At 37.9% G+C, this 20,563-nt stretch overlaps 1 protein-coding gene across 1 annotated transcript in view; it reads right to left on the minus strand.

Moving 5' to 3' along the window:
* Window positions 1–7,533, minus strand: part of LOC149196457 (uncharacterized) — a 108,830-nt gene extending 101,297 nt beyond the window's left edge. The window contains exon 1 of the mRNA XM_089405569.1: window positions 7,026–7,533. Coding sequence (XP_089261695.1) covers window positions 7,026–7,298 — 273 coding nt within the window. The 5' untranslated portion in view covers window positions 7,299–7,533. The remainder of the gene's footprint in view (window positions 1–7,025) is intronic.
* Window positions 7,534–20,563: the final 13,030 nt, after the last annotated feature.

The following is a 20,563-nucleotide window of genomic DNA, read 5'->3' on the forward strand; positions in this document are numbered from 1 at the left end:
CATAGAGGTGGACTTCAAGTCATTTCTACACACTCACTTGGGATCTCTTCCTCTCTACTTGTCTTTGGGTTTTAGTAGGAGGAGAGATCCTAAGGGATAACGCTGCCCTAATGGAGATCTACCCTGCCCTAATGAAGAAACCCTAGACGCAGGAAGGAAGGGAGATCTAGCATGCTTAAGGAAGCCTAAACAGCAGACTCTAAGGCAGCCTATCATGCCTATATATATATATATATACGTTGTTCTCGAAGGGTTTGAGACAACCCTTAGAAGCAGCAAAAGGGATACCCTCACAGCAGTAAGGAGGCTTCCATTCGCTGCCCTAACCTGCCCTCATACGCTGTCCAAAGGAGCCTATACACGCTGCCCTAATACGTAGCCCTAGCCACATGTTCTAGCCTTAGCCGCAGGCAAGGGAGAGACTTGGCCACAATCAAAGGAGAGCTCTAGCAGCTTTAAGGAGGACCTAATCCGCAGTCCAATAAGGTGCCCTAGTCGCAGTCTAAGGAGGCCCAATGAGCAACAAACAAAGGCCCTAATCCGCAGTCCAATAAGGTGCCCTAGCCACAGTCTAAGGAGGCCTAACGAACAACAAACAAAGGCCCTAATCTGCAGTCTAATCAAGGATATCTTGCTGTTGTTTTGTCTACAATACGCAGCCCTTATCAACATCACAAGGAGGCCTAATGTATGTTGTAGGTGACAGCATGTCTAAGTGTTGTAGGTGCCTAAGTGTGTTGAAGATGACAGCATGGACTAAGTGTTGTAGGTGACAGCATAGCGTTGTAGATAAAACAATTACAAGGCTTGAGTTAAGGACTGGGAATTCACTATCCTAAAGAAGAAACAGTGAAGTCTGCTCTCTAGGTTGTATGTTATCTAGTGAACACATGACAGCGACATCTTCAGTCTAATGTATGGCATGTCAGATATATACATGTTGTAATAAATGGAGGACAGTCTTGTGGAAGGCAGACAGCCTTCCCTTAGAGGACAATTGCAGACAAATCAAGGCAGACATTGTGACTATTAGTTCACTGCACTTTGGAGGAGTCTAGATGCTTTGCTAGGCTGTAAGCCATAGCATGCAGCTAACACTGGTGAGTGTAAACCAGCATATTGGATGCAGTGATGAATGCAGCATGATGAGTGCAGCATTGGGTGCAGATCAGAGATGAGTGCAGCATTGGGTGCAGATCCGTGATGAGAGCAGCTCAGTGATTGGAGCAACATAGTGATAGGGGCAGCAGCATGAAGTGCACAGCATGGCCATTAGGTCCAGCGCTGTGATGATAGGTGCAACATGGTGCAGCACGGTGAGGTGCAACATGATGACGAGATGCAGCATAATGATAGGTGAAGGAGTCACCTTGGAGAATCAGTTGAAGCAACATGTCTTCAACTGAGCTCATGTAGAGATGATCTATTCTCTTATCTAGAAAGTCTAAGTGATGACTTCTGTTGTAAATGTACTCTCTCTCTCTCTCTCTGTTGAACTATTGAAGAACATTTAAGAAGAATTGATCAAGGGTTTCCCCACATTGGGGTTTGTCCCTAGCTAGCGCCACATCTTATGTCCTCTTGTCTTGGCTTTCTTCTACGATTTATGTTTATGTTCTATCTGCAGTTTACTTTAATGCTAATGTGATTGCTAATCTGGAAAATATATTGAGCTAACTGTGAAAATTGAATTAAATTTCTCTAAGCATAGAACATACCCAAATTTAACAATTCATTGTTCTTGTGTTACTTCATCACCAATACAAAGAAGGGTTTTGTTTCAATAAACAACCCTAGTATGATGCAATTCCATCTAGTCCATCCTAATGAGCATATCATAAGTTCCAAGAGGTACAACATTTGAGTTTTGCATGTGTAAAGTGACCATTCAACTCTACTAGGCACCTCTTTACTATCTATCTTACTCTCACCTCTTTACTATCTATCTTACTCTCTTCTTGGTAATTAGGCTAGTCATGGCTTGTTGTGCTCATTCCACTTAAGACAACAACTTTCAACAAGCTTAAAGGTAACAAACTATGACTAGCTCCAAGATCAATTAAAATTATAAAAGATTGTTTTCCAATCTTACCGAAATCTTAACCAAGGCAATTTGATGATTTCTCTATTGATCTTCTAATGCAACATAAATTTCAAGCATTGTACATGCCACATAATTCATTGTTGTAGCCTCTTGAATATTATTGACAACCTCTAATTTGCCTTTCCACTATTGACAATCCCTCATCAGGTGATCTTCTCCACAAACATGGCTCCATGGGCAAGGTCTTGGTCTTTTTCCTAATACTTATGTTAGTAGTGTTCTACTCTAAGCGGTGTAATTTGGCTTGAAGATATTTTGATAGATTCTAGAGAGAGGTGGGTTAAACCCTTTATTTATTTTATCCTATCTTTCCTTCTTTTTGTCCCTATAATTCTTTTGGAAATTATGCTTGGCCTTAAAAATATTTAGCATTCTAAAATCTTCGTCAAGTATGAGACTCTACATTTTTAATTTGGTTTTTGTATGAGGATTACACTCCACCCAAAAAGAGATTAATTTTTAGCTTCTCATCCCTCATGTATTTGGCATCCTTCAAAAGTTTCATCAAAGTTCTTTCATACTCATAAACATGCATTTTGCCACGCTTGAAGCAGGCCATTGAAGTCATTGATTTTCTCATAGTAACGAGCAAAAATATATTTTTTCTAAAAATGCTTAGCGAATTGCTTTCAAACTTTCTTTATATCATTTATCTTCCTCACTTGCACGTGACACTCCCACCATATGGTGCTTTGTCAACCAAACTGTAAATGGCAACTTTGCCCTTCATATTTCCTAAATAACATGAAGCTAGAAATATTTTCACATCCCCAACATCTAAGCTTCAACTCTTTGCCAGATTTGATTTCACCATGAAAAGTAGGTGGCTTTGGCCTTGCAAAATTCTTCTCTACAAATTATCTCAATGGTGCCTCATTCTTCTAGAACTACTTTCTCAGGATTGTGGATTGCTCAATGGTACTTTTAATGCATAAGATTCACTTGTGCAAAACATGAACCTAAGTGGATGATGTGTATCTTCATAAGATAACCTCCTCGACCCATGAGATTTGTTACCTCCCAAACTTGCACATCAAATGTTATAAAATCCCTTAACTAAGTGCATCCCTAGGAGACCTTAGGTAGATTGTCCAATGTTACGACAACAATGCTTTCTCTCACTCTAGACCAGTGCTTTTCCTACACAAGGGGGAAACCCTAGGAAAGATTTTTTGAGATGAAATGGAGAAAATAATGGAACAATATCAACCTCACTGAGTAATGAAGTTAGGAATAAGGATCAATAATCAAGAGAGTTTAAATTGTGGAAGGTCGTGTAACAAAGTTGCAATAAACATGCTCTAATCAACCACACAAACTTCTTTAATATGCTAAAGGGAGGGCAACCATGCTCCAAAGGCATGCCTCTTCAACAATTACAAATCAGCAAGTAATCGATGTACAACCATGAACAGCAAAAGATGACAGTTACACTTCAACATACAAAAATGATGGTAGCAAACCAAGTATTGAACAATGATAATGACAAGTCACAAGGAGGGTTTCACCTCAACCTTATTCCTTCATCTGTGAGAATAATTGTGCCTTAAAAGATCATTACACAAGATTTGCAAAAGTAATTTCAGCAATCAAATTCATCCATGAAAGTACAAAAGAAGAGGATGAACCTCACATTGAAATGCCCTTAACTTCTTTGCTCCAACTAGATATTCAACTAAGCCCTTGCAAATTCTTCACACTTCTTCCACGCCCTTTGGAAAATGAACTTCTAAACCTTTATATGCTACTATCCTTAACAAACCCTAATTAGGGTGCACCATTTATGAGAGTCAACTACGGTCTCAAACTCCACATAACACCCTCCAAATACCACGAGGAGACAAGCTAGGGAGCACCTCCCAAAGCTCTTCCAATCCATACCGCACCTTCTCTCTTCCCCACATGACCACTACACATTGGATGACCTATTTCTTCATTGAAATGGGACTTCACTTTGGACTTTGTCTCCGCATCACTAATCGCTTCTGCTCTCCAAGTTATGCTAAAGATATTGTGACTAACTAATTCAGACTGGGGACCACGAACTAATGGTGAACTTCAATTTTGCCTGTGCATTTCACATGCACCACATCAGCAACCAGCCGTAGATCATCAGTCCATCCTATCTCCACATATCCAACTTAGAACTACGCTGCTGCAAATCTTTGTGCTTCACTGTCTTGTCACAGTTACGTTTTATTCCAAGGGATTTTTCATTATTCATTATTCTTAAAAATATATGCATGACACAACACCACTTAAGTGGTACCATGTGAGTAACAAGTCAGCCTCGCAGAACAAATATGCAGAAACCACTATTCAGGATATCAGTCCCGTACTGTGGGATCTTGGACTATACAAATTGACATTAATATTCTAACCATCGTTTTATAAACAAGTGCTGAAAGGCAGGAATAGAGAGGCTACGGAGGACTTGGAGTTATTATTTTAAAATGGATGGAGGTTTGCACAAGGTGGAGCAACTTTCCATAAGAGATTATCCAATTGAGTTATAAGGATCCACATATCACAAGATCCTCAAAAAGCATTTGTGTTCTTGCTAAAGAGATGAAATCAGCTAAGAGTAACATGAACAACGTCCCCTTAAAGTTTGCCAAACGGATAAAGTGGTGATGGGCAATCTTCGTCATTATGTGAAGATTGCTTCAGGGCTAGGGTATATGGCCGAAGTGTATAGGGAAGGAATTACGGTTGTAAACAAAATAAAGAAAATGTTAGAAGAAAGAGGAGCCTCCATTGAAGACATTAGAAGCCAAATCGAAGCAATTGAGGTGCACTCCACTAGAAGTATGCAAGTTCCCAAGGGAATTCATTAAAAGCAAAGAGCACTTTGCAAAAATTTCACTCAAGGTCAAGAAATTCCCCAGTAGAAGGGAGAGTACTCCATGAACTGGCATGAGCTATATCATCATTCATTATAAGTCTATTGGTCCTCTTAACCTCTCACTCTTTTTCCAGGATCCAGAAGTTCTACAGAAAAATATTCCTATGTTTGCCAATTTCCAAGCAACTTTTTTTAATATAACTTTTGTGACAAGTCTAATAGTTAACACAATTAGACAAATTTTGCCTTGCAAACAAGATTATCCTCGTAGAAGGCAGTTTGCTATAAGTAAAAATTCGATTTCTCAAGGCTCATATCCATTTTTATTCGATAGGCTCTAGGGGCTCCCTGCCCTGTACATGTATAGATTTCTTTCATAAAATATAAGCCTTTTTCCTTTTCATACCAAAAAAAAATGATTTCATCTTAAATCAACGACCTTTTATTAGTTTATTTACTTTAGAAATTCGCCATATGGCCATTCTCATATAATTTTCAAACAAAATACCATTTGATGCATTAAAATATGTCGGCAAAAATTAAACAACAAATTAATATGTAGGAAGGAAAATAGTATAAGATGAATATAAACCCGATGGATGCTAAAACAACCATTAATTTCAGGAATGTTTTGGAGCAACTTCAATTGACCTCTTATTATCACCATTTTATTATAGGGAAACTTCCAGGATAAGAATGTCCTTAACAATGAGTCTCTGAACAACATTGAAATTCGAGCATTGTGTCAACAGAAAAATAAATATGCAAACAAAAACGGCAGATTCTTTCTGATCTTCGGATTAATGGATCAAACATAACAAGATGTCTACATAGCATCTAAGATGTAATGAAATAGGGATAGTAAATGAATTTTTATTACACACAACTGGACAATTATGGACAACAAACAAAATCATGTCAGCAGTGAGCTAGAGAGCAATTCTATTTTTGCGAAGTCCACAATAGACCTCACCTAGGTAAAAAAACAGTGAGACATAAAACTACCCAAAGCTTTTATTTTCAGTACTTCAAATGTTCTATATTAATTGATCTCGTCCAGATAAAGGGAGCATTAGTTCTCCAATGCCAAAGATTTTACCTTGCAAACAGTGATACACTCAACACCCACTTGAAATTTAGGAAATACCATTTAAAAACTTGAATACGATCCTTTGCAGATTTGATTTTCTGAATAATGAAGATCTCTCGTTTTGGAACACATAGCATATTGCCGATCATTATTTTAATCCCCATTGAATTAGTACATTGGGCACGTTGGTAACAGGCCCTTCACCTTGATTAGGGCAAATAGCAGAACCTCATTGCATTGGACAAAATAAGCAGTCCAACTGCATTTTTAGCCAGATTCAGCCAGTGCTGATCTCCCAAGCTACGATGAGAACAGGGGTGCCTATTAAGCACGGAGTTACCTTTGAGACTTCAGCTTTTCCAGATTAATTCAAAAAACAAAACAGTTAGCCTCACATTGAGTAGTAGTCCAAATCCGACATACACACTCCGCTTGAAGGCAGTCACCATGGCGAAAAGAGCCTTATCAGACCTAGGTTCTCGTTTTTTTATTAGGCAAGTTTTGCTCCACACTGTTATGCTGTCGCTACCATGGGATCACAAAGCAGCATGTAACAGCGGAAATTTGGATCTTCTAGTAAATAGATTGACCAATCAACATTGCAAAGACCCATCAATGGACTAGAACCCATGCCATGGTTGTCAAAGCAGCCAGCGGAAAATGGGAGAATGGTATCCACAGTCCACTACTTAATATATGCTCAACCCTAAATTTGTCAGATAGGGTCCAGCCTGGCTGTTTGGCATCGGATTTCAACTTTCTCTCGTGATGGTCATCCCAAGTCCCCATAGCCAAGAGAATCATATGCCCATTTCAGATTACTGTGAACCATAACACCATGGTATAGGCTTAGATTTGCAATTTTTTTACATGACTTACAAAGACACTGCTATAGTTTATCCATTGAAAAGCAAAAATTGAATGCGCCCAAATTTCATGATTACGCATATACACTAAAATGTGTCAAGTTTCAAGATTACGCATACACTAAATGAATACAGGCGGCTGCCAAGTAGCCAGGCTCGCTTGTTCTGCAACCCCGGAAGGCTCTGTGTATTGTTGGGAGCATCAGGCCTTGAGTCTCCATATAGAAATATGTAACTGGGTGCTCCAGAGGAAGAATGGGAAGAATTCACTCCATTGCTACTATTACTATTGCCATTGACATTGGCATCCGCATAATAAGACGAATGATTTACAGGAGAGGATGCAGAGGTAGATGAACTTGAACTCTCTTGGTTTTTCACTGGAATACCCATCTTGCTTTGCTTTGGTCCCCTTCTGTATAGGACACGAGTCAAACTTCTGGTACAACGTTTTAAGTGTGGGACTGCTTGCTATGAACCAAGGAAGTTCTCCTCGCGATGGTTATAATTAATTGGGTGTATAGTGATGAAGATTACGAGTGAATTGCGAGGCATTGGGTGCCTACAAGGTGACAAATCATCGTGTATACGTGTCTCTGGTTCAATGGAGACAATGGCCCTGCTCTCCCACGTCCACGAAGTCCGGATAAGACCGAACCCGAGTGGAGTGACGCTTCACACTCCAACTGATTTTCATCGCTTTCTTTGCTTTTCTAGAGAGAGGATTTTCCCAAAAATATTCGACGACTCTTTCTTTGCCTTTCTCGCTTTCTACAGAACTTACAACTCTACATAAGCCTATGGTGGTATCAGTTATTCTGGTTTCCGGCGAAGAAGCCAATGATTGACCGTGTACATTGCAAGTTATGTCGGTCTACATAACTTTATGATTCTGCTTTCCGCAAATAATCTGAGAAGAAGGAAAATTTTGTTTAACATTTAACCGTGTACATTGCGAGTTATGTCGGTCTAAATAATTTACTCTATGATTCTGCTTTCTGCAAATAATCTGAGAAGAAGGAAAATTTAGTTTAACATTTAACCGTGTACATTGCGAGTTATGTCGGTCTACACAACTTACTCTATGATTCTGCTTTCCGCAAATAATTCGAGAAGAAGGAAATTTTAGTTTGACATTTACGAAGTTGAAGATGAAATTATTTTAACATTCACAAGGCTAAAGATAATTTATGGGACAGATTGTTTTCCATTTAGCTTTTGTATTCAACGAGTTTCATAATCGCTCTTAGTTTTTCGACAAATCCTTCGTTCAATAGATTATACCAAGAGCTAGCTGCTAGAATGTTTGCATAACTTTCTTTGTTGTCTTTGAAGGCCTTGCATGCTATGAGGAGGAATGGTTTGACTATGCAAGACAACTCTATGAGCACAATCCCAGGGTTGACTCCCTCCCCCCTTGGTCAACACCGATATGGAACTCTTCATAGTGCAAGAGGTGGAGATGGGTATCAAAAGTTGGGTGTTGGAAAAGCAAAAGACTTAGTTGAACTCCAAGCAGAGTATCTAAAGTGGGGCTCAAAGATTCTTGCATCTCACATTACAAAAAATTTCAACAACATCATACAACATGGGTTCTCCATAGATTGGACAACTAGTTTGGCAATACCTCTTTTCAATAGTGGTGACGTCAATAATCCCTCCAATTATAAGACCATAATGATAAACCCTTTGTTTGCAAAGTTATTTGGAAGCATGCCAGAAAATAAAATCAGCAAGTGGGCAGAGGAAGGAGATAAGTGTGCTAAAGGGCAAGCAGGTTTTAGACCTAAACATTCCACGGTTGATCATTGTATAACTTTAAAGCATATCATTGTAAAAGTTTGGGAAAAAGGAAGAAGTCTTCTGTTGCTTTGTTGATTTCATAAAAGCATTTGACATGGTTCCTAGAGATAAGCTTTGGCGTAGAATGGAGGAACTCGGGGTTCCTAAACATTTGAGAGCAATTGTGCATAGGTTCTATGAAGAGGTGAAAGTCAAAATTAGAACTTCGGCAAGAATTTCTGAAAGTTTTAGAAGCGATATTGGGGTCAAGCAAGGTTGCTCGTTGTCTCCTACCATTTTTGGTTTATATATCCACAAGCTTGAGGAATGGTTAAATTCGCAAGGGGGTGATGGTATATATTTGGGAAAGTTTGTTATAAGGCTTCTTTTGTATGTAGATGACCTTATTATGATTGCTAAATCTACTCTTGGTTTGCAAGAGCACTTACTATCCCTCAAGCATTTTTGTAGAAGGGTGGGGATGCAAGTCAATATTAGCAAAACGAAAGTAGTAGTTTTCTCTAAAAAAAGAAAACATAACTAACATGAGTTCTTCTTTGAAGGCAACATTCTTGAAGAAGTTGGGGATTACAAATATCTCGAAATTGACTTCAACAAAAATCTAAGTTGGGATGGTTTTAGAAAGAAAATAACTTTGGGGGGTTGGAAAGCATTTTATGCTTTTCAAAATAGGTGTAGAGAGGCAGAGCTATGGGACTAGAAAACCACTCAAACTCTTTTTGGGATTCTAGTGATTCTTTGTGGTTGTGAACTGTGGGCAGCAGTACATCTGACATGCAATGGAAACAAATTGAGAAAATTCAGAAGTGTTTGATTACAAACAAATTCAAAATCAAAAGTGCAATTCCTTATGCTATCTTGTTAAGTCAAATGGGGGTTGCTCCTATTGAAGCAATTGCTATGGTGCGATTCATAAGGTTTTTAAAACAAAATTGAGCAAATGGAAGAGGGCAGGTGGCCTAAGGTTGTCTTTAATGATATATTGTGCAAAAGAAAAAGACTTGGATGCAACAAAATAACGAATGGTTTAGTAAATGGGGTATTTGTTTGAACGTGTGTCCCCTAAACAGTGAAGAGATAAAAGCCTATGTTATGGATAAGTTCCACAAGCGTACTTGGGATAAGGAGCTAGGGAGAAAGAAAAAGTATTATATTGAAGTGTTTAATCCCACTCATAATCATCACCAAAAAGCATACATAAAAACCAATATTTCTTGGAGAGACAAAATTCTTATTGCTTAGTGAAGTACTAATTCTCATCAACTCCATTGTGAAACAGGGCGCTGGAAAAGGCCAAAAGAAGTGTGGGAGGAAAGAGTATATATTTTTTGTTCTTTTGGAAAAGTGGAAACAGAAAAGCATTTCATTTTAGAATGTGAGGCCTTCAAAGACAACAGGGAAAGTTATGTAGATATTCTAGCAGCTAGCTCTTGGGATAATCTATTTAGCAAGGGGTTTGTCGAGAAGCTGGGAGCACTTATTGTGAGGCTTCATAGGAAAAGGGTTGAATACATCAATCAGATCAAGAAGCAATCTGTCCCATAGGGTATTTTTAGCCACGTGGACGTTAAAATGGTTTTCTTTCTTTCTTTCTAAAATGAAATGCTTTTCTGTTTCCACTTTTTCGGAAGAGCAAAAAATACATACTCTTTTCTCCCACACTTCTTCTAGCGTTTTCCAGTGCCCTGTTTCACAATGGAGATGATGAGAATTAACCCTTAGTTGAGCAATAAAATTTTGGCTCTCCAAGAAATATTGGCCCCTGTTGATGATTACGAGTGGGATTAAACTCTTCAATACAATACTTTTTCTTTTTCCTTAGCTCCTTCTGCCAAGTACATTTGTAGAACTTATCCATAAAAAAATCTTTTATATATTCACTGTTTATGGGACACATGCTCAAGCAAATACCCCATTTATTAAACCATTTGTTATTTTGTCGCATCCAAGTCTTATTTCTTTTGTATAGTATGTCATTAAACACAACCTTAGGCCATCTACGCTTTTCCATTTGCTCGTTTTTTTTAATTACCTTATGACTTTGTTAGGTCCCTATACTACTAATGTAGCCCCATAATGTTATTAGTGCAACCCCCATATTGTATTGTTGTGCCCATGTAGTCTCCATATTGTTATTATTGTGCCCCATAGAAGCCCACTATTGTTATTGTTGTGCCCTTACGATATTATTGTTATGTCGGCTTTGATTATATTGTGACCCCTTAGACTCCTATATATAGAAAAGAGGTCTTGTTATTTGGATCATCCAAGAATTGTTCATTTGAGTAATGTAAAGGAGGTTTCTCCCTCGAAGTGTTTAATTTTGAAGTCGTTGATCTATCTCTTATTTTATTTTGTGAGCCGGTTGCATAACATTTGGTATCAGAGCTTTGGATTCTAGGGTTTTGCTACTTCAAACAGGTCATCGTGGCATTTTCGCGATAACCTTTTTTCTACGAAGGTTCAGAAGCTGAAATTAAAACCACGTGGATTCGAAATCTTGGTGAACTTAGTTCCGAATTTCAAATCTTGTCTTGCTATATTTTCGAAGATATGATCCGAGGAAGTTAGGGTTTTTGCAGGCTCCAAAATGTTGTTTCAAGTTATAAATGACCTAGGGAAAATTGTCATAACTTTCATTTCAGGCATCAGATTTGAATTTCGTAAAAAGTGATTGAAATTGCATGGATTGTTGTTTGTCATGTAGAAATTTCATGGTCGAATGTTGAAATAGTGACACGTGGCATCTTGTACAACTTCGCTCTACTAACGAGTCCATAATCAAGACATTGTCAGATATTTGACATAACTCTTCCTTGGAGAATCCAATCTTGATCACACTTGTGGGGTTGGAAAGAGGTCTCAGAGGACTACCACGGGATGAAATTTCATACCTTGAAGATATGAAAATATAGAGATACAACATATTCAATATCGAGCTCCTACAAAGTAAGAAAAAGAAAGAAAATGGAAACACCTAGTAAGCAACCTGAAAGCTCTACTATGACACATGACAAAGAGGAATAAATGCAACATGATATATCAAAATTACGAGACCAAGTACAACAAATTTCGCTCTCACAAAAAGTAAGAAAAAATAAGATGGATGGTTTGAAGAATGGCATGGAAGGTATAAAAAGGGACGTGGGAGTTGAGTGATGGTTTAAAAGCAAACATGGAAGCAATGATGAATGTCAAGATAGAGGGGTTGAAGGAAGGTTTGGCAAAGTTGCTAAAAGAAAGGTGTCCTAGTGGTGACTAGGAAATCCATCAAAATCATGATGAAAACAACAGGAATATCAATCACGATTTTAGAGACTCCAATATAGTGTTTAAGAAGCACCACATTCCAAAGATAGATATGAGGAAGTTTGATGGCAAGGATACGGTAACTTGGATACTACAGATGGAGCAATATTTTGATCTACATGATGTGCAACCCTCACAAAAGGTATGTATTGCATCTTTATATTTAGAACCCAATCATTTTGTATGGAATAAATGGCTTTTTGCTCGTAAACCACTTGTCACCTGGTCAATTTTTATGGAGGAAATGGTAGCACATTATGAAGATACAAAGTACAACACATTTTTTATCCAATTGATAAATCTCAAACAAAAGGGTTCAATGGCGGAGCACATTGAGGATTTCCAAAAATTGAAGATCAGGGTAAATGATATTCCAGAGGAGCATAGGATTGGTGTCTTCATATGCACTTTAAAGGATAACATTCAACATGAGGTTTTCCTTTGGGAACCTGATTCATTGGAGAAGGCATTCAAGGTGGGTAGAAAAGTGGAAAGAAAAATTATGGCAACAAGGAAGTCTACCACTCACAACTATAAAGATGGAAGTGTTGTTGCTCCTAGCCTTTCACAACCTACAATGTTGACACCACAGCAGTTGGAGGAAAAAAGAGCAAAAGGGCTCTGTTACAGTCGTGATAGCAAATACACTAAAAGTCATAAGTGTGCTGAGAAGAAATTATTTTATATAGATTGTGAAGAGGAGGAAGAAAATGATCAAGAAACGTCAAAAGAAGAGGATATACACTAGGAACCAACCCATAAAATGAAGAAATGAACTTGACCATATCTTGTAATACGTTGACAAGAATTACCACTACTCAAACTCTCAAGATTGAAGGACATATCAAGAAGAAAAAGGTAATAGTATTGATTGATTCAGGGAGTACCCATAATTTTATTCATTGTAAGATAGCCAAGGAATCGAATTGCTTCTTATATCCAACACCAGAGTGTCAAGTAATGGTTACAAATGGAGGAACTATAAATTTCTCTAGAAAGTGTCATAATATCAAGCTATCCATGGGGGAATATGTATTGAATAGTCCAATGCTTTCCATTCCAATGGGTGGTGCTAATATTGTACTAGGAGTCCAATGGTTACAATCTTTGAGGACGATAGCTTTTAATTTTCAAGAACTTTTCTTGAATTTTTTTTGGGAAGGAAAGGAAGTTGATTAAGGGGTATCGCGGGGAAACCAGGAAAGATAATTAGCGTTAATGGCATGGAAAAGATTCTAAAGAAAGAACAACAAGGCGTAATTGCACAATTATGCTCACCAGATGTTCAAACATCAAAATCATTTATTTCTCCATATCTCCAAAAATTCTTCGACATTCATTCTAAGGTATCTGAGACTCCCAAAGGTCTCCCACCTATTCATGATCATAATCATGCTATTCATTTGATTCCAAAAAGTGTTCCCCCAAACATCAGGCCTTACAAATAGTTGTATGCCCAAAAGAGTGAAATTGAACATATGGTTGCAGAAATGATAGAGGCTGGTATAATTCAACCTAGTCAAAGTTCTTTCTCTACTTCAATAGTATTGGTGCACAAGAAGGATGGATCATGGCACATGTTTCTTGATTATAGGGGGCTCAACAAGCTCACTATTAAAGATAAATTTCCCATTCATGTTATTAGTGAATTGCTGGATGAATTACATGGAGAAATTTACGTTACCCAGTTGGATCTTCGTTCAGGATATCATAAAATGAGAATGAAGGTTGAATACATTCTGAAAACAACATTTAGAACTCGTGAAGGTCATTATGAATTTTTGGTCATGCATTTTGGCCTTACCAATGCACCTTCTACATTTCAAGGTTTTATGAATTCTAAGGTTCAATTAGTGGAAGATCACATCGAGCATCAACAACAAGCTCTCCAACAATTACAGGATAACCTCACTTTAACACAAAATCGAATGAAACAATAGGAATATTAACATCACAGCGAAAGAAGTTTTGATATAGGCGACTATGTATTTTTATGGCTACAACATGCAAACAAATGTCCCTCAAGCAAGCTAAGAAGGATAGTAAATTATCACCAAAGTATTATGGTCCTTACAAGGTGTTGCAAAAGATTAGTACTATGGCATAGAAATTGGAGCTTCCTGCATCTTCCCAAGTGCACCCAGTTTTCCATGTTTCATGCTTAAAGAATTTTATTGGGGACAAGCTCCTAGTTCAAACAATATTGTTGAAACTTGATGAGGAAGGAAAATCATATTAGAACTTGAAGCACTCACAGAAAAAAGAACCCGACCGCTATGAAATCGATCAATTTCATAGTATCTCATCAAGTGGAAGAACTTACCCACTGAAAATTCCACATGGGAGGATGAGAATTTTATACATACACATCCAAAACTACTCAATTGTTGAGGACAACACTTTTTTGAAGGAGAGGGGCGTGTTAGGTCCCTATACTACTAGTGTAGCCCCTTATTGTTATTAGTGCAACCCCCTTATTGTATTGTTGTGCCCATGTAGTCCCCATATTGTTATTATTGTGCCCCATAGAAGACCAATATTGTTATTGGTGTGCCCTTACAATATTATTGTTATGTCGACTTTGATTATATTGTGACCCCTTAGACTCCTATATATAGAAATGAGGTCTTGTCATTTGGATCATCCAAGAATTGTTCATTTGTGTAATGTAAAGGAGGTTGCCCCCTCAAAGTGGCTAATTTTGAAGTCGTTGATCTATCTCTTCTTCTATTTTGTGAGTTGGTTGCATAACAAACTCGCACCATAGAAATTGCTTCAATAGGATCATCCCCTGTTTCACTTAAAAAGATAGCATAAGGAACTGCACTTTTAATTTTGAATTTGTTTGTAATCAAACGCTTCTGAATTTTCTCAATTTGTTTCCAATGCATGTCAGATGTACTACTGCCCCACAATTCACAACCATAGAGAATCACCGGAATTACTAAAAGCCCAAAAAGAGTTTGAGTGGTTTTCGAGTCCCAAAAATTTGCGTCTCTACGCCTATTTTGAAAAGCATAAAATGCTTTCCAACCCCCCAAAGTTCTTTTCTTTCTACAAACATCCCAACTTAGATTTTTTTGAAGTCAATTATGAGGTATTTTTAATTTAGAACTTCGTCCAGAATGTTGCCTTCAAAGTAGAACTTATGTTGGTTATGTTTTCTTTTGTTAGTGAAAACCACTAATTTCATTTTGCTAATATTGACTTGCATCCCCAACCTTCTACAAAAATGCTCAAGGGAAAGTAGGTGCTCTTGCAAACCAAGAGCAGATTTAGCAATCAGAATAAGGTCATATGCATACAAAAGAAGCCTTATAACAAACTTTACCATATGGATATTGTCACCCCCTTGCGAATTTAGCCACTCTTTAAGCTTGTTGATATATAAACCAAAAAGGGTAGGAGACAATGGGAAACCTTGCTTGACCCCAATAACGCTTCTAAAACTTTCAGAAATGTTTGTTGAAGTTATAATTTTGACTTTCACCTCTTCATACAGTCTATGCATAGCTGCTCTAAAATGCCTGGGAACCCCAAGTTCCTCCATTTTGTGCCAAAGCTTATCATTAGGAACCGTGTCAAATGCTTTTCTGAAATCAACAACAAAAGGCTTCTTCCTTTTTCTCACAAACTTTTTCAATCATGTGCCTTAAAGTTATACCATGATCAACTTTGAAATGTTTAGGTCTAAAACCTGCTTTCCCTTTAGCACGTTTATCTCTTTCTTCTACCCACTTGCTGATTTTATTTTCTAACATGCTTCCAAATAACTTTGCAAACAAGGGGTTTATCATTATGGTACTATAATTGGAGGGACTATCAACATCACCACTCTTGAAAAGAGGCATTGCCAAACAAGTTGTCCAATCTGTGGGGAACCCTTGTTGTATGATGTTTTTGAAATTTTCTATAATGTGAGGTGCAAGAATTTTTAAGCCCCACTTTAGATACTCTACTTGGAGTTCAGCCAAGTCTTTTGTTTTTCCAACACCCAACTTCTTGATACCCATCTCTACCTCTTGCACCGTGAAGAGTTTTGTATCAGTGTTGACTAAGGGAGGAGGGTCAACCTTGGGATCTTGCTCATAAAGTTGTCTTGCATAGTCAAACCATTTAGAAGTTGTAATACTATTTTCAATTTGCATCTTTCTCGGTTGGAGCTCCTTCCAAAATAATTTGGGGTTATTTTTCCCAAGGAATATTAGTTCTTTTCTCCTCGAAACCATGAAATTAGTCTTTTTCTTTCTTAATATCTGCTTGAAAGCTTTGAGGTTTATGTTATCCTTGTTTGACTCTTTCCACATTCTCCTTGCATTTTTGCATTCCTCGTCAAACCAAACATTTACCGGAAAGCAATTTGTTTCATACTTCTTATTTTTTGCTCGTTTGCACTCTGCAAATGCGCTTTGAATTAAATGTGTTAATTTGTGACTATGAAGGTCATGAAATGGGATTTTCTCCTTCTCGAAGAGCCTCTCTAGCGTTATTTTGAAGGTATTACAATTTTCTAGAGTCAAACGAATTATGCCCTTCGAGAGATTTTGTTGAACACACCAAGTTTTTTACCCTAACTGCTTCATTCTGGTCCAACATAAAGTTAAATAAATTGGCTTGCGATCTGCTTTTAGGTCCCAAAACTGATCTCCAATCAAAACTTCCTCCATTTATCACACAAACTATGCGAGCAAATTACATAATCTACTACACTTGCTCCATTGTAAGTATTCCAAGTGAAATTGCCAAATTTTTCCCATCTATTCAAACCATTACAAATGACTATATCAAAATACCCACATAGAGTAACCAATTGTTCACCAAAGATATTGCATCCCTTGTCCTCTGAAAATCTTTCCCACTAATGATTACTCTCTTTTGTAAGTCAGATAGGGTTGTAGTCTTCTTTACAACAAAGAATGCTAGCTTGCTCACTTGTAGTCCTAGCATTGAAATCACCTACTATAAGGACTTCACCTAGCTGAGAATATGTTGCAATATCTGCTTTTAAGGCTGCAAAGGGATCTTTGTGGTGAAGCCCTCTACTTTTGTAGATTTTTGAAACTTGCAGCGGCATGCATCAATGCTGATGTGATTTCCATTTTTTTATATTTTAAACCAAATGAATTGTTTATTTGAGTCTTCTTTTTCTACCTAAATGAAACAACCTTCTTTTTCTCTCACTAATACCATGATACTCCTGTGTCCTTTATCATTCCATGTTGCCTTGTTCCACACTACCATCTTCCATTACCCTTCAAACAAAGGTGTCTTGCATCCTTCATGCTCATGTGTTTCTACAAGGCAAATTATGTCTCTATCTTCTACAATAGGCCCTAACCCATGTCCTCTTCTCCATGGGTAACCTTTGCAGTTCCAACAAAATAATCTTAAGGAAACCTAGGCGTGACTTTATTACTATTTGTTTTGACATGCAAGACTCACAGTTGAGTCTTTGTCCCTGCTTGCCCATACTGACCTTTCTTCCTGATTTCCTGCCAAAGCGTTTGTTGCCTCTTCTTTATTATCATCTTACTGCCCTGTTTTGGAAGGAGGTCCAAATCGTTCTATCACAACTTTACCTTTATAAACCCAAGCTCTCTTTCCCCCATCTCTTGATGCCCGAACCTTTGACATTTCCTCCCTCCTTTCAGCTGGTTGTCTTACTGTTAAATCTTCTTCTAGAAAAAAGTGAAAACCCCTCAATATTTGCTTCTTGTTTAGAATAATATATTTATCACACAAGCTAGGCATGATGACTTTTATGGGCCTAGCTCTCTCATCGTTAAACTTACCTACCCTCCATGCTCGGCATATTTGTCCTTTCCATAACAACTTGGCTTTCAAGAAGTCCCTTGCAAGGTCAAGAGTACATTCATTTTTCCCATAGTCTTTCACCCCTTTAATAATTATGTTTGTTGCTCTATATTGACTTTCCTTGCTTTCCCTATATTGCATGTTTCCAACCCGAATGTTTGCTTCTCCTTCCCTATTAGAAGAATTGCTAATAACTTGAGCCCAGGTTTTAGAAACTTTTGTGGAATCTCCTTTCCTTTTTTCTCTTGTTGTCTCTTCACAGTTGTCTATTTGGGCAACTGCTTTACCTTTATCCTTGGATGGTTTTGCATTCACCACCTTTGTACTCTCCACTACAACTTTCTTCATGTTTTTCACATCCGCCTTCATCCGTTGCCATTCTGTCTTCCCTATTAGGAGAGCTTCCTATAGCAATGCCACTTTCTCCTTCAAAACTTTATTGTTTTCTGCTAAAGCCTGGTTTTTTGTTGTTATTACATGAATTATGTGAATTTTTTCCTGCTCTTTAGCTTCTAAAATCTCCATCCTCATTTTTTCACTTAACAATTATTTCACATAAAGATCATATGACTAGGTGAGAGGTGTGGATGTGGGACTATAGAAGGCAGAATCATCAAGGTCTTTTATTCTTCACTTGTTGTTGCCACATGCTTGTAAAGGGGACTTGTTTTAATATTTCTTGTTGCGAAGGGCCCAAGTAATTTTCCTTTAAGACCAATTTTTCCTTGTTTTCTCCCATTTTAGATGAGCTAGTCTTCGTTTTAAAATGCCTCAATACTATTTGGAATTGACCCAAACCCACTTCCCAACTTTGGCTGATGAGGTTTTCACTTGTCCTAGATCATTTGTTTCCCCATATTCTAAAATTTCTTGTCTCATTTTCATGTTTGAATGCATTTCTAATAAACTATCCAATGATTACCTAGTAAGATACTAAAGGAATTATTGGCTTAGTGCATGGATTTATTATTTTAGTGAGGTAATCATTGACTTATTACATGTTGTTTAATATTTGTCCCTCTAGAACAACAAACAAATAGCATTATAATTAAACCAGAATGAATAATACCATTATAGACTTGTAAGTTTTGTAGAAAGAAATTGAGGTAGTGAGGCAATTATTAGCTTACTGCATGGTGCCTTAATGTTTACCCCCTGATGAGAGTAGCAACAATGCATTTTACTATCTCCAATGTCACCTTCGTAAAGAAGGTGGCTACTTTGGAATTTTGTGCAATGAGAGCCACTGGGTATAGAAGTTGGTAATTAGAAAACCTACAAGTTTATAGCCAAATTGTAACCACGCAATGTTGGTTATGGAAAAACACATATCTCCTCTTACAAGCACAAATGTAATGCTCCTTTTTTAGCTAGGGGTATTATGCCTCCCCTTTAAAGGAATCTTGTCAATTTATATTTAGAAGTTGACTATTTTTTGGGCTCCAATTCAAAAGAGGATTTTATGGGTAAGATTTTCATATATATGTTGAAAATTTGTAATATCTATTTTGATTTTATTATTTTTTTAATTAAAAAGTTTTGTTATGTTCATTTTAGGATGTATCAGTGAAACTCCTCGATGGGGGTGCCTTCATTGCTAGGCAAGTGGTGGAGGAGGCGACGACATATCCTATCCAGCCTCCACACACGCCCCACCCCCATGTTTAATTAATTTGATAGCAAGGGCCAACGTGTGAGGTCGTCACCCACGACGATGGCTATTAAATCCCGTCCTTAGAGCCGGTTACACATTACTTGGTTGTGGTGAGAGATGGTAGTGTTGTGCAGTGCGGTAAGGGTTATGGAGCTCCTGCATGCCTCGCTAAGCTCTAGGCCTTGGGGGAGAGGCGGAGAAGCCAGCAATTGGTGTGTAGTACAGGGTTTGTTGGTAGCGTTGGATGATCCTTAGGACACTGGATCGTCCAGGGAGAATGAACCAATTGGCATTCTCATAAGCCCAGTTCGTTTGCATGATGCAGTGCAGGGGAGAGGAGAAGAGTCAGGATTAACAGACCTTGTCCAAGCACTGGAAAATTATCTTCTTTTGGTTCATGAGCAATGGGTAACTTGTTCAGGAGACAGGTGGTTTGGGACTGATTGGCACCTGCGGCAAGACTTTGGATTCTCAAGGCCCTCGCGAGGAATTATAGTTGGGAAGGGCTCAACTAGCCAGAGGAAATATGTAGAGGTAAGTGTAGAAGAGGTGGCAGGATGCCACATTTAGCTTCTAAAGCCCTGTGATGAGGAATCCTCATCCTGCTTTACATAGTATGAAGAGTTGATTACGGTGAGGACCGATGCAAGATAGACCCTCAATTCTCTTTGAGGCAGTGGTAGAAGTTACATTATGTTGGCTTGGTTTGGGGCGACCCCGGTTCGATCTATACTACGCACTAAAAAACCCTCAATCACTAGCCCTTTCGGCAATGACCTGAAAACATATCACAGTCTCACTTGAAGTGACTATGGGAGGATGCATAACCAGGTTTCTGTAGCCTTGAAGGATTAGCGGAGGTGGTATTATTATGTTATCTTGTTCTTAGCAATTATAAATTACTTCCCCGCATTATATTAATCACTTAAACATGCCATATAAAACCATAAACCATCATTGTGTTGGAATAAAATGCAACTATAATAATTGTTACTCTACAACAGATAATAAGCAAATATACACATCAAGATACCAAATTATTGTGGTCCACCCAAATGTGGGGCTACGTCCATAAGAA

Source organism: Pinus tabuliformis, chromosome 2_2 (genome assembly GCF_031772625.1).
Source record: "Pinus tabuliformis cultivar Carrire ecotype Pingquan chromosome 2_2, CPIR1, whole genome shotgun sequence".
Classification (NCBI taxonomy): Eukaryota; Viridiplantae; Streptophyta; class Pinopsida; order Pinales; family Pinaceae; genus Pinus; species Pinus tabuliformis.